The 12877-nt window shown below is 40.8% G+C and overlaps 1 protein-coding gene across 2 annotated transcripts in view; it reads left to right on the top strand.

The window, feature by feature from the left end:
• CFAP95 (cilia and flagella associated protein 95) overlaps positions 1-12877 on the top strand; it is a 116893-nt gene that overhangs the window by 56988 nt on the left and 47028 nt on the right. For both annotated transcript variants that reach the window (XR_015722873.1, XM_045772471.2), the window contains one exon: positions 5528-5636. Coding sequence is in view for 1 of the 2 variants with exons in the window: in XM_045772471.2 (XP_045628427.1) it covers positions 5528-5636 (109 nt within the window). In the remaining variant the exon portion in view is untranslated. The remainder of the gene's footprint in view (positions 1-5527; positions 5637-12877) is intronic.

Raw genomic sequence — 12877 nt, forward strand, 5'->3', positions numbered from 1 at the left:
TTAAGGTGACAGTAACACAATGTAAGAACATTCAATCAATCAATCATTGAAGATTTAATGAGTATTTATAATGTGTTAGACTATGCTGGGCCCTGAGAACACAAAGATGAATAAAGAATAATTCCTGTATCTGAGATACTCCTAGTCTAATGAGAAGGCAGATTCATTAATGCATAATTATAAAGAAAAAAATCTGAAAGGTGGAGCAGAGATAAATGTTTTGTTGCAAACCCCCACTTCATTTCCCCCACATAGATGTGGGACCACGGAAAGTGAGTGTAAACTTTAGTGTAACTTGAGTGTCACTTGGTCCACTAGAGTACGACTTGCAAGTAGAATCCTATGGCCTGACCCCACCCTGTCCTCCACTGGGAGCTGGACCAGTCTGGCTTGGGGCAGCCTGAGGGGAGCTGCAGGTCCTTGCCCGAGAATGCTCTGGACTATGTTTGTTTAGTTCTGCAACTCACTTTAGGGTCCGTATGTGTTTACTCAAAGGGGGCTTGCAGATCCAATTTTATGTGGAGTGATCCAGCTCTTATGATAGGAAACCTAAGCTCCCAGACGAACCCAGAAACAGACCCTTGTCTCTCGACAAGGCATTACTTGAGATTACACATTAGGTTTGAAAAGATAGGAAGAACAGGATCTCAAGGGTTCAGGTGATTGTAGAGTTGGTGGTAGGAAGTTACATACCAACTGTATATGTTGGGCATTTGTCCAGAATAGGACCTGCTCGTGCTATCTTTGACCTACTAGATTGTATTGACCTTAATCCCCTTTGAAGCAGTCTAAGTGGCATTTTTGACAACAGGGTCATAGTTTCAACCTCCTTTTCATACAGTTGGCAGCTCTGATCCTGTCCTTTCAGTCCTTTCCCCATTCCCAATTCTATTCTTACTCATACTGTCTCTTCCACAACAGGGTAGAGAATGCAAGCTTCATCTCTTATAATTGAGGATGTTTTACATAAAAATTTCTTATATAAAGAAAGTCACAACACTCAGCTCTGGCCTTGATAGAGCAAGGTCCTAAGAAAAGGCGAGGCTGCTTATCAAGGAAGGTACTGGCACTGATGGCAGGGAGCCCTGTGGACCCTTCTCTCAGCAAGGAGGTCAGCCAGTACCTGCATGCTTTGCATGGAAGACATAGTTCTTCCTTCAGTCAGCAGCATGGAATACCTGTATTCAAGCAGCTTTGACCTTGAACTGACTGCTCACCAGCTGCTGTCAAATTCATGTCTGGGCAAATTAATATCTGCAGAAGCCAGTCAGTAGACGAGACCAGTACTGGTCAACAATGACCTTATTACTAATTCAAGGTGATAAGACTAACTGTAAAGACAACGTAGCAAGTTTTTTGTATGGCTAAATTTATTCGGTTTAAAGGACTCTGAGTTTGTTTTTAGTTTTCTTTGGTGTTAGAGGTCCTCCTATTCAAGACAGTAGATGGTCATTTTATTTTTAATGTTTTTGTCAAAACAAAAGTTGGCAATTTTATGTTGGTTCTATGAATTTGGAGGGAATGTTTTGCTGTTCCATGAAACAGGTTTGGGAACCACTGATCTAAGAGTCTGGTATATAACTGTTCCCTGGAACTTTCTTAACCTTGATACTTTTGACATTTTGAGCCAGATATTTCTTTGTTATGGGGGGCCGGTTGTTCTGTGCATGGTAGGGTGTTTAACAGTATCACTGGCCTCTACCCACTGGATACCAGTGACAACCCACCCCACCCTGATGCAACAACTCAAAATGTCTTCAGACATTGGCCAATGTCTTAAGATGAGTTGAGGGTGGGGGCGGTGAGGTAGGGGGTGTGCTCAAAAAGTTTGAAAGTTACTGCTCCAGAAACATTGTAAAGTTTATTTTATTATTATTATTTTTATTTCATTAGTTTCTCAAAATGAATTTCTATTACAATAAATGACAGGTTATGGCCGGTTATATGGTGACCATTAATAAATGCAGGTAGCAAGGAGAACAAGGCTATATAAAGTATATATGTATTTATATTTTACTTTATTATTATTATAATACCTTGATACATGTCTCATAAAGATGCTGTAAAGTTTAACTGGCATTAACAAAGCATTGAAAAACACCTGACTAAAGCATATGGTAGATAGACACAATATTATTACACATAATAATATTTTGCAATTACATGTCACTTGTCACTTGAGATTCTCAATCCATTGATTCGTTTGTTTCCTCAGTGTATGATTCTCAGTTCGTCTCAGGGAAACTGAGGCACGAGCCAGTGTTCACCTGACATAGTAAAATCAAGAATTAATTGAGTCTGTCATTTTCTTTATAGTACCCTAATCACTTTTACTATATTTTTATACATATTAAATGTGTATTTAGTATATAGTAAATATTTATATTTTATATACTTTATAATTTTTAAACATGTTTAATTCTCTTTGCTAGGGGGGCAATCTCTTAGAATTAGGGGCTGGTCTTCTTTAACTGTGTATTTCTCAGAGCCTGCAGACTGTGGGCACAACATTTGTGGGCAACTGGCAGGCATTAGGGGATGCTAATTGTATTAGCTCAGTTCTCCACAGAAAGATTTCATTAGAGATCCAAGTTTTCAATGCTGGACTTTTAGTACTGAGATTGTTGTAAGTAAAGGAACATATCTGCATCATTTGTAATAATCTAGTTATAATACAACTTAAAATATATGGTACATTCTGGGGCGCCTGGGTGGCACAGCGGTTAAGCGTCTGCCTTCGGCTCAGGGCGTGATCCCAGAGTTCTGGGATCGAGCCCCACATCAGGCTCTTCCTCTATGAGCCTGCTTCTTCCTCTCCCACTCCCCCTGCTTGTGTTCCCTCTCTCGCTGGCTGTCTCTCTCTCTGTCGAATAAATAAATAAAATCTTAAAAAAAAAAAATATATGGTACATTCTGACTCTCCTGGACAGTAATTATCTTTGCCTTCATGGGCTCCTTCCTCCATTAAAAAAGTTAAAAAATGATGGTTTATAACTACAGTGGTGTAAAGATGGATACAATCTAAGATGGATTATATTCTTTTTTTGCTGATTAAAAAATAGTTAAGACACTCTCATGTTTTAAAACACTCTATACCCTGGGCACTGTGCCCATGGTGAATAGTAAAGAAGTAAGCACTAGGATCACACCTTGAAATGTTAACTGTGCTTTTCCTCTTCATTCTTAGGCTCCCAGGGAGATATTCTGGTTTTATTGCCTCAGGGAAGAAAGACTCAGCAGGCAACAAAAACACCAACTTCTTGGGCTTGGGGTTCAAAAACTTGGGTCTTAGGATGATGCCATAGATTTGTAAGAATAGATGAAGAGCCAGGCTACCCTGTCCCATGGTAGATGAAGAGTTCATGAACTGAAGATGGAGGGCATCAGAGAAGTTGAAAATGTGTGGGTTTGTCTGGGACCCCAAATTGGAAAGGTTAAAGCTTTAGAGATTCTTGAGCAGAGGGGACCTATCACTGCCTAGCCCTCCATTACCAGGATAATGGTTTTGGAGCTGTTGAATTGTGAGGCTTGTGCGTATCCCCCAAGCCCAGTGTGGGGTGGGAGGCAGGCAAACAGCTCAGGGGCCAGGGAGACAGCTCAGGAATGGCATCTGTTTTCCAGGAACCCTGGGTGGACAGGGGCACATGAAGGTTCTTGGTGGCCAGATAATGGCCTGCTTGTGGTAGAGGGCCAGTCTAGGCAAGAGTCTATGTGGCAGGACCAGAAGGGCATAGCAGATGTGCATGGATCCATAATGGAAGACCACAGGAGAATTAGGAGGTTTCCACCGATGTCAACAGGAGAGATGATGACAACAAAGATGGTTTCTTGGCATTGTGGCACCACACAGGCCCTTGAGAATGGGAAGAGATGCAGAATTGACCAAGATTAAGGTTTTTCCATCTTGGCAGTATGAGCACTTGGAAAAGAAATTAAGTACAATTATGGAAAAAATAAAGTTGCAATTCTTGTACACCAGAATTTTTTAAAGCTGGATTAGTATATTCATTATACATAGGTATTTATGATACTTCAGTATTTGAAGGACCTTCTGCTTTTATTTTTTTCATTTTGCAAAAATCTTACTGGTATTATTTCTGTCCTCATTTTACACAGGTGGAAATGGAAACGCAGAAAGGTTAAGTGACTTGCGCAGAGTCACACAGCTAGGACATGAGCAATGACTCAAACCCATGGCCCCATTTACTCTACCACTCTTGGTTCTTTATGTTGTTCAATATTCCCCCTAAAGACTGAAGTGAGAGCTTCCTGTGAGACTCTCAGAAAATGCTGATATGGTACCAAAATGCTTTTAGTGTTTTGCAATTTAATGCTCAGATGTGAGGAAGGCAGAGGGTTCACATGCCTGAGCTCTGCTGCTCCACCCTGGGCTCCCTTGCTGCTGTGTTCTATGCAGTGTTCTGCTCTCATCTCAGAGGCAGAGAGGTAAGGGAGTAGTTTGAATGCAGTGCAGGGTCCCAGCCCCAGTACAGTGGGGCGAGGTGGGGGGTCAGGCCCTAAAGGGCCTCCTGACTTAGAGTGTCCCATCCAGGTGAGTGAATGCTGTTCTGCTTCCATGACCCTGTGCCCACACTGTAGAATTTTCTTGTTTGTTTGTATCTTTCATCAGGGTGTGAGCAATGAAGGCAGGGACTGCATCTGGCTTTGTCCCCATTGCATCCCTTTCCTGGCATGTAGTAGGTACTTAAAATATTGACTGAATGAATGGACAATTGGATGGGTGGATGGGTGGATGAATTTTGGCATACCTCAATATCCCTTACACAGTCCTAGCCCTGTATCCCTCAATAGCAAGGCCCCTTTTGAGGGATGTTGGGGTTCAGCTTCCTTTATCTTACCCAAGAAAGCTATGTAGAAACAGCTCCGTCTGCTGTAAGCTGCTCTGCTTCTTTTTCCTCCCCTCTTCCCAAATCTCTCCTTTATTATTATTTCTATGCATCCTTTTAGTCAAGATGTTTGGAATATTTTTCCTTCTTCCATCTACATGTTCTTTCCAGCTTATGTTTAATTGTCAGCTTCCTTTAAACCCTCTTTAGAAGCAGGAAGCACATGTTATAAATCCATATGAGCAGATACTTTGCTCTTTCTCATTTTGAAAAAAAACTTTTAATTAAAATTCATCGTAGAAAAAATTGCTAAAGTGGCAAGTTGCCTTTCTAATTTACTACCATGTCTTTTTTTAGAATTTACTTTTGGTAACAAATCTTCATTATTAAGTAAGGTTCACTTCACTGGAGTTACTGAGTAATTGCTGTGTTGGATAAGTATTGTTCTCATGATATTATTAGTTTTATCACATGTGCTAAGTTGTTTTTAGGAGGTAGCCTCAGTGTTACTTGAAAAGAGATGGTAAATACTTTATATATTCCACATCCAGTGAATTTATAATTAAAACAATGTCACAAATACAGTAAATTTTCATTGGATAATTTAAAAAAATTTTTTAAATGCAATATGTGATTTAAAAAAGCTTCATCCCTTAACAGATTCTAATTTATTTTTTAAGGCACCATGACAGAGAAGCCTATCCGAAAGATTATGATATAGAGGGTCCTGAGGACATAAAAAAACTGTGTAATTCAACATATTGGCGACTTGGAACTGATGAACCCCCAGTAAGTAGCTGCTGCTGATTTCTTTAGATCTGGACACTTTCTCCTAGTGAAACATGGAAAAATAAAGGGAGGAGTTCTTTGTTGGTGCCACCCCTCCATGCTGTGTTGGGTACTTAGGCAGGTAACTTAGTCGCTGGGTGCTTTAGTGACCTTACCTGTAAAATGTGCACGTGTCATAAGGTTATTGGAGAAATTAAATGAGATGAAGCAAATCAAGTGGTTAACTCAGTGCCTGGCACATAGCAAGTGCTCAAGAAATTATTCGTGCTGTTATGATGCTGTTGCTGCAGCCACAGCATTTTGTTCCATGTCTGCTTTAACCTTCACAATAAGCCTGTAAAGTAGGTAGTATTATCTCCATTTTACAGAGGGGGAGAAACTCTTAGAAGTTAAGTGACTTACTCAAAGTTCCCAGTTAGGGAGTGGAAGAGTGAGACTTTGAATCCAGTTCTTTGATTTCAAGTGCTTTGTATTTGTCGTAAGGTGGTAGAGTTGTGAGTTATTAAAACACGCTGATATGATTCTCCTAACGTTTATAAGACCCAGTTCCAAGAGGAATATTCATTGCATGGGTACTTCCTGTTTGAATTACCACAAGTGTGTTACTCCTTGGCTATTTAGGTGTCTGTCCAATTTGTGTAAGGCAGGAGCTCACCTCTCCAGAGACCTCCAAATTGTGTCCTACAATGTCAAGAACTTTGGGCTAGTTGAAGACTTAGTTCAGCCCTATAGGATGGCCTTGGGGCTGAAGAGCTGGTAATTTGCCTAGGGCGGATGTGAATGTGTTGAGAACACTGGTTTGTATCACACTCTGCTCCAAAAGGCCGGGCTGTATTGAAATAGGACAAGCCTAGGAAGATCCACAATTCTATGTTGAACATGGGTCCAGAAGATTCTCAGTTTTCCAGGGTAATGAGAATAAATTAGCTTAGCAGGGCTCATGCTTGTTTCTTCCTGCCTTTTATAGTTACAATGGATAGAGAATGATAAGGATAGCCGGGAAAATGGACATTTATTATAAAGATGCAGCTGCCTGGAAGTGGAATCAAGGATACTTACAGGAACCAAGACAGTTCTAAAGCAAGACATCCTCCCCGCCTCCTCTCTCTCTCTCTCTCTCTCATACACACACACACACACACACACACCAGTGTCTCATTGGCATCCTGATTTTGTGCTGCTCAGTGTCTTTTTGCCCTACAGCTCAAATCTCAAGGGCATTCTAATGGTTTCCTCAGTTTCCACATTGGCCTTTTGCCTTTGCACCAGGCTGCCTTTTTGGTCCCTAGCCAGCACATGGAAGGGTTCCCAAGTCTAATGCTCAGCTCTGTCAGTGGCCATTCAGCCCTGCTTCACCAAACCCAGCTTAGCCTTGCTTTCTTGAGCCATGGGGCTGTGTGGTCAGGACAAGAGCAAGTTGGGCAAAGCACGCATTACCTGGCATGCACTTAGCATCTTTGACTCTTTAAAAATATTTATTTTTTATATCCAAGTGAAAATGTTCTTGGTCTCTGGGTTATGGGAGGAAGTTAGATGAAGTGAACTATGAGATGTAAGAACCTCAAACTTTCATTCCATACATTATACACATTACAGCAGTCAAGCTTCAGGTCTAATAGATGGTGTCGAAATAGATAATATTTACCTTCTCTGTGACTTTTGTTCATGGTCATTGAAACCTTATCCTTACTGTTCCAGTTTACAGATATATTAGATAGGAATGAAAATAGATCAAGGGGTCAACTATTTTGGACAAAACTGCTATTCTCATATCCTAATAGCAAGTTACATTTTTCTAGACTTTTTGTGTATAAAGCACTTGTTCATCCATCTTCTTTCTTGCTCTTCTCAACAAAGTTATAAAGTTGACAAGAAAGGTATTATTATTCCAGTTCTAAACCCAGACCCATTGATTTTAAATGATTCACCCAAGGTCCCAGGTGTAAAAAGGAGGGGGATACAGACACAGAGCCTTCATATTTTCATATATAAGGTGAGATGCTGAATGTTGCAGAAGGATGGATGAGTTCTTCTTCTTGCCCCAGAGTTTTGATAGAGACCTAAACCCTAGAATACTCTCAATAGTTGGTGAAAAACACACATCTTAAAGCAAGATGCTAGACCATCTAGGCAGAACCTGCTAAGATATTCTAAACTAGATTAGGCCAGTACAAGTGATTATGGCCTTGAAGACTAGAGTTCAAGAAGAATTTATTTCATTGTGGCTTGCATGTCCTTTCTTCCTCAGTTGACAGGTGTTTCAAGAGAATCAGAGAGATTAATATGTGCATCCTGGAACTTAGAGGACGTAGGGTCTAGGTGTTTGACACTTGTGAAGTCACAAGGCCCACCTGCTGCAGGATTCCATGCCTAAAGCAGCACCTTGGTGGGAAAGTGAGAAACTTAAATCCAATACAGTTAGCAATTTTGATGATTTCACTGGACTGGAAAATTTCATAACTAAAATGAGATCCTTTTCAAGATTGAGGGGCCTAGAAAAGTTATGGGACTTGCTTAAAATTTCCATTAAGTGAAGGGAAAGAACTAGCCATCCATGTGGGATGGAAGAGGCAGCTTGATTAAAATGAAGTTGCTTCATGATTGCATCCTACTGATGGGATAGGATCAATTCAATAAGATGGTTATGTGAACAGTGCCTCATTTCATCCTCTGGACAGCTCTTCGGGCTAGCACTCTAAGTGACCGCATTGTGTAAATGAGGAAACCGAGGCCAGGTGAAGCTCTATCATTTGTTCAAAGTCAAACAGCAAGAAAGTGTATTAAAAATTAGAATCTATTTTTACCCTCTTGTTCCAGAGTCTAAGATCTTAAACGCTTCTCAGACTATCTCTTCGAGGGCCAAGTTGTTCTACTCCCAGCCCAGTGGTCTTTTTACCCCCCAAACACCGCATCCTCCTTGCAGAAAATGAACCTGATTATTTTTTTGCTCTGGCTTGGAAATGTGTTGGGGCATTGGTTTCTTATATCTTATCTATAACCTCTGTCATGTTTCCTGAATTATGTCCACACACACACTAGCTAGCCCCATTCCCATCTGTTTCCTCTCCTACATGTCTTCTACCATTTTTGGATTTTTCCAATATTGCTGCTGAGTGGTTGCTTTTTTTGTCCACCAGCATTTCTATTCCCCTGTATAAAGTTCTCCTTGCCCTTAAATGCTGCTACTGGGGCTAATGTGAGCATTGTTTATTTGTAACAGGATTTTATTTTATTTTATTTTATTTTATTTTATTTTATTTTATTTATTTATTTGACAGAGAGACAGCCAGCGAGAGAGGGAACACAAGCAGGGGGAGTGGGAGAGGAAGAAGCAGGCTCCCAGCGCAGGAACCTGATGCGGGGCTCAATCCCAGAACACCGGGATCACGCCCTGAGCCGAAGGCAGACGCTTAACTACTGCACTACCCAGGTGCCCCTGTAACAGGATTTTAAATAGGCCTTTCTTTGTCTTCATTTGGACTCCAAAAGACCACAAACAACTCCATAGCCCCATGTGCCAAAGTGAAATATTAGGCCACTTAGGTGAGACCCTTGAAGGTGGTGCCCTTAGGCCAGTATTAACATGAAGGATATAAGAGGATTGAAATCCAAGAAGCCAAAAGAAAAGTTTGAGAGTAGAAACAGGGTTTTGGAAAAGGTGTCATGCAAGTCTCATCTGCCTGGTGAAGTTAGAAATATGAGGTGCTGGTGATCTTTCCAAAGCAGCAGAGCAGAAAGAGGGGAACTACATGTACATCATTGGTGAGACAAGGATAATTGAGTACTCAGGCCGAGAGGTGTCTTTTGGGGATCAGATGTAGAAGAGAAAGATGACAGAGAGCCATTTCAGAACCTGCCCAAGAGCCTCTTATGTAGGGATGGGAGGGACAGTGACTGGATTTCCAGGGGCTGAGGCAGGACAGTTAAGTCCAGACAGTGGCATCCTGTGTCATGGAACACAACCACTGAATGTTTCCAGAAGGGATCTCTACATCTACAGAACACTCTAAGATAAAGTCAGCTTTGAACATCCATCAGTGCCAGAAAGCATCAGACATCAGACACGCCCAGAGGAAACCAAAACAAGATTATACTTCCACCTTTCTTGCATTTACCTCTCTCCTTCCTCGTATCCCCACACCCACATCTTAAACCCTCAAGAAGCCAGAGGGAGTTGAGGAGTAGGGAAGAAATTTAAGGGGGACAATTGAGAAGAAGCCAACTGTGCCCCCTTTTTCCACTGAGGTATGCCAGGCCAAAGCTGACCTAAACTACAGGAATGAGTATTTCATTTCAAATGAAGTTTTGGTTAGTACCTGGTACTGGGGATTTTACTTACCTCAATGAGACTCCTCTTGGGACAGAAGTAGCCAGAAGATGTTTGTATTATCTGAGAGTGGCCACAGAAATCCTGGCAGTTGTCCTATATTTTATCAAGGAGCATAAGAAAGAATTCGCCTCTCCAAATGCCTATAGATGGGCAGTGATGGAGGAAGAACAGATTTTTTTCTGGTCATATCTACTTACAAGTCCCACTTGTTCAGTGAGCTAGTTGTCCGTTTGTATATAAAAGGGCAGCCCATTCACATCATCCCTCCCTATCCCCTTCCCTTACTTTAGTTTTTCTTCCTGGCATTTAAATCACTGTATATACTTAAAACTTCTTTAGTTGTTAATTGCACATGTCCCTTGACTAGAATACTAGCTCCATGGGGGAAGAGACTTTGGTTTGTTTAGTTCTCTGCTGTATCTCCAGTTCCTAGGATGGTGCCTGGCCCAGAGTGGGTCCTCAATAAATACTTGCGGAAGGAAGAAATGAAGGAAAGAAACAAAGAAAGAAGAAAAGGCAAGAAGGAAGGAAGGGAAGAAAAAAGAAGAAAAGAAAAGGGAAGAAGGAAGGAAAAAAGACTGTATTCCGCAAATATATATTGAGGCCCTATTGTTTTGCTAAGTGCTAGAGTAAGAAACAATTCAAAACAAGGTCACTGTACATCAGGAACTCACAGGCTTGTGGGGGAAGTGCAGGTGTACAACCACAGTGGCAACGGTACGATGGATGAAGCTATGATAGGAAGAAGATCAAGATGTGGAGAGGGGCACCCGTGAACTGAGATGCATTGAGGAGAGGATCAGGGATGGCTTCCTAGTGTTGGCTTTCATTTGTTGATGAAATCTGGAAACATACCAGTTAGGTTTCAGTGGTGGCATAATCAGATTCCTACCCCAATGGTCCTTCTGGCTTCGGGAGAGCACGCAGGGCCATGAGGATGCAGTTTCCCAGACAAGCACTCTTTCAAGCCACTGACTTTCTCTGATTGTTTTACAAGTCTAAGCAATTATGGGAAATAGCATTTTAAACTATAGCATTTTGTCTTGGTACTTTATTGAAACTCTATTCAGGTGCTGCTTAACTATACCAGAGTGAGTCCCATGCAAACTAAAATGCTCAGAAGCTCTTCTCTTATGGTTTCGTTCATTTGTAAAGTCCCTCACTCAAGGATCCTCACAACACTACCTCTGTCACGATCAGTATGTAAGACTGCTTTTGTGGAAGGAAACTTCCTCAAAACTGAGAAGAATTAAGTGTGGGGTACATTTGATGCTGTGTCATAGAAGGTGAGAACTTGTCAGACATAAAGGAACAAGGAAAACCGTGAGTGATTTTACTACACAGATTTTTCTTACACGGCTAATGGATCAGTGCCAAGGCATTTCTGGAACTAACAGGACAATGTGGATGAGCAAATTAGGCTAATATTAGTATTAATAGCATTACAGTCATTTTGGACTTTAAAATGGTAAATAAATGAGTCATACAAAAGTGTGCTAACATTCTTTTTATGAATCAATAAAGAATAGCCAAGTAAGTCTCAAATATGAACTATTTTAGTGGATGAAAATATGACATTTAGAAATTAATGACCCTAAAAGGGATATAAAGGGATATAATTATACCAGATCTGAGAAATTCAATTATCATTTACTTAATTGGTTCAGGTATTTTTTTTTCTTTGATTGACATAGTAGAATGGTGTTTTGATCATAAGACTATACTTAGAGATGCTTCTTGCATTCAGATCTAAGTACCTGAAAGAGGCATATGGATCAAATTTTTGTAAATGGAATAATTTTAAATGCCACTGGAGGAGAACCACTTAAACCAGGAAAAAGAAAGATGTTTGGGGTGAGTGGCTGGTGGAGTCAGGGTCTCCTCTTGCTTCAGGTTTCCGTAATGTCTGAGCTGGGAGTTGATGCCAGCAGTTCCAGCATCCTCTCGGGGATCTCCTTTTCCAACATCAGCACAAGTGCACCTGCCTCTTCTGTTTCAGGAATTCTGTATAAAGTTAGGCCAGCTGAGTACTTTCCATGTCTACTGACGCAGCTCTGGGTTTATTGATTCAAGTGTGTGTCTGCTCTGTCATTTCTAGGAATCTGGGATAGGAATGAATGTAGGCATCTGCCTTTTTGATCCCGTCACTCTCCTTCATAATTCTTTTTCTGTAGCAATAATCATGCCTCATTTAACTCTTAGAGAAACCAGATTTTAATTTTTCAGTATATCAGTTTGCTGAAGCATGTGCACTGTTATGTTGAACAAATGACACTTAGAAGATGCAGTCGTACACACACCTGTATTCTTTGTTTCTGCTGTCTGTTCACCCTACTCTGTGGAGTGAGTACTTTTCTGTACCCCTGGATAAAATGTTATGCAGATTTTATCATTTTTATGGTCACCCTCTGACCATAACAAGTGTATTGGTCTCATTTCAGTAAAGTATCTCATCAAAATGATGAATTTCATTTAAGGTGAAAGATTTTCTCTTCCTCCAGCTAGTCTGCCTCAGGCCGGGGAAGTCTGTAGATGGAAGTGTGTCTGGATGGGGAGGGTTGGCTGATTTTCTAGTTCACTAGTTCTGTTCTTTCCTCCCCTCAGATAACAAGAGAACTAAAAGGCTCTCTTGTGATTATTCCACTAATATTCGTTACTTAACTGAGACTGTTTTTGTTACAAGAAACAGTTTTGTTATTTGAGGTGATTATAAGAAATGATAGAACAGGTAGTAGAAAAAAAGAATGAAATTATTTTTCTGATCATACCCCATACGTCCCAGGTGTTCAAAATAATGATGGGGAGCAAGCCTCACTGATTGTCTGAGATCCTTTAAATAATCTCTGTGTGGAACTACTACTGAGTTCTCCTAGACATGAAAACAGCCAGAATTTCTAAGAGCAAAACTGAT

This window comes from Ursus americanus, chromosome 34 (genome assembly GCF_024610735.1).
Source record: "Ursus americanus isolate L20-20 chromosome 34, mUrsAme1.1.p, whole genome shotgun sequence".
NCBI lineage: Eukaryota > Metazoa > Chordata > Mammalia > Carnivora > Ursidae > Ursus > Ursus americanus.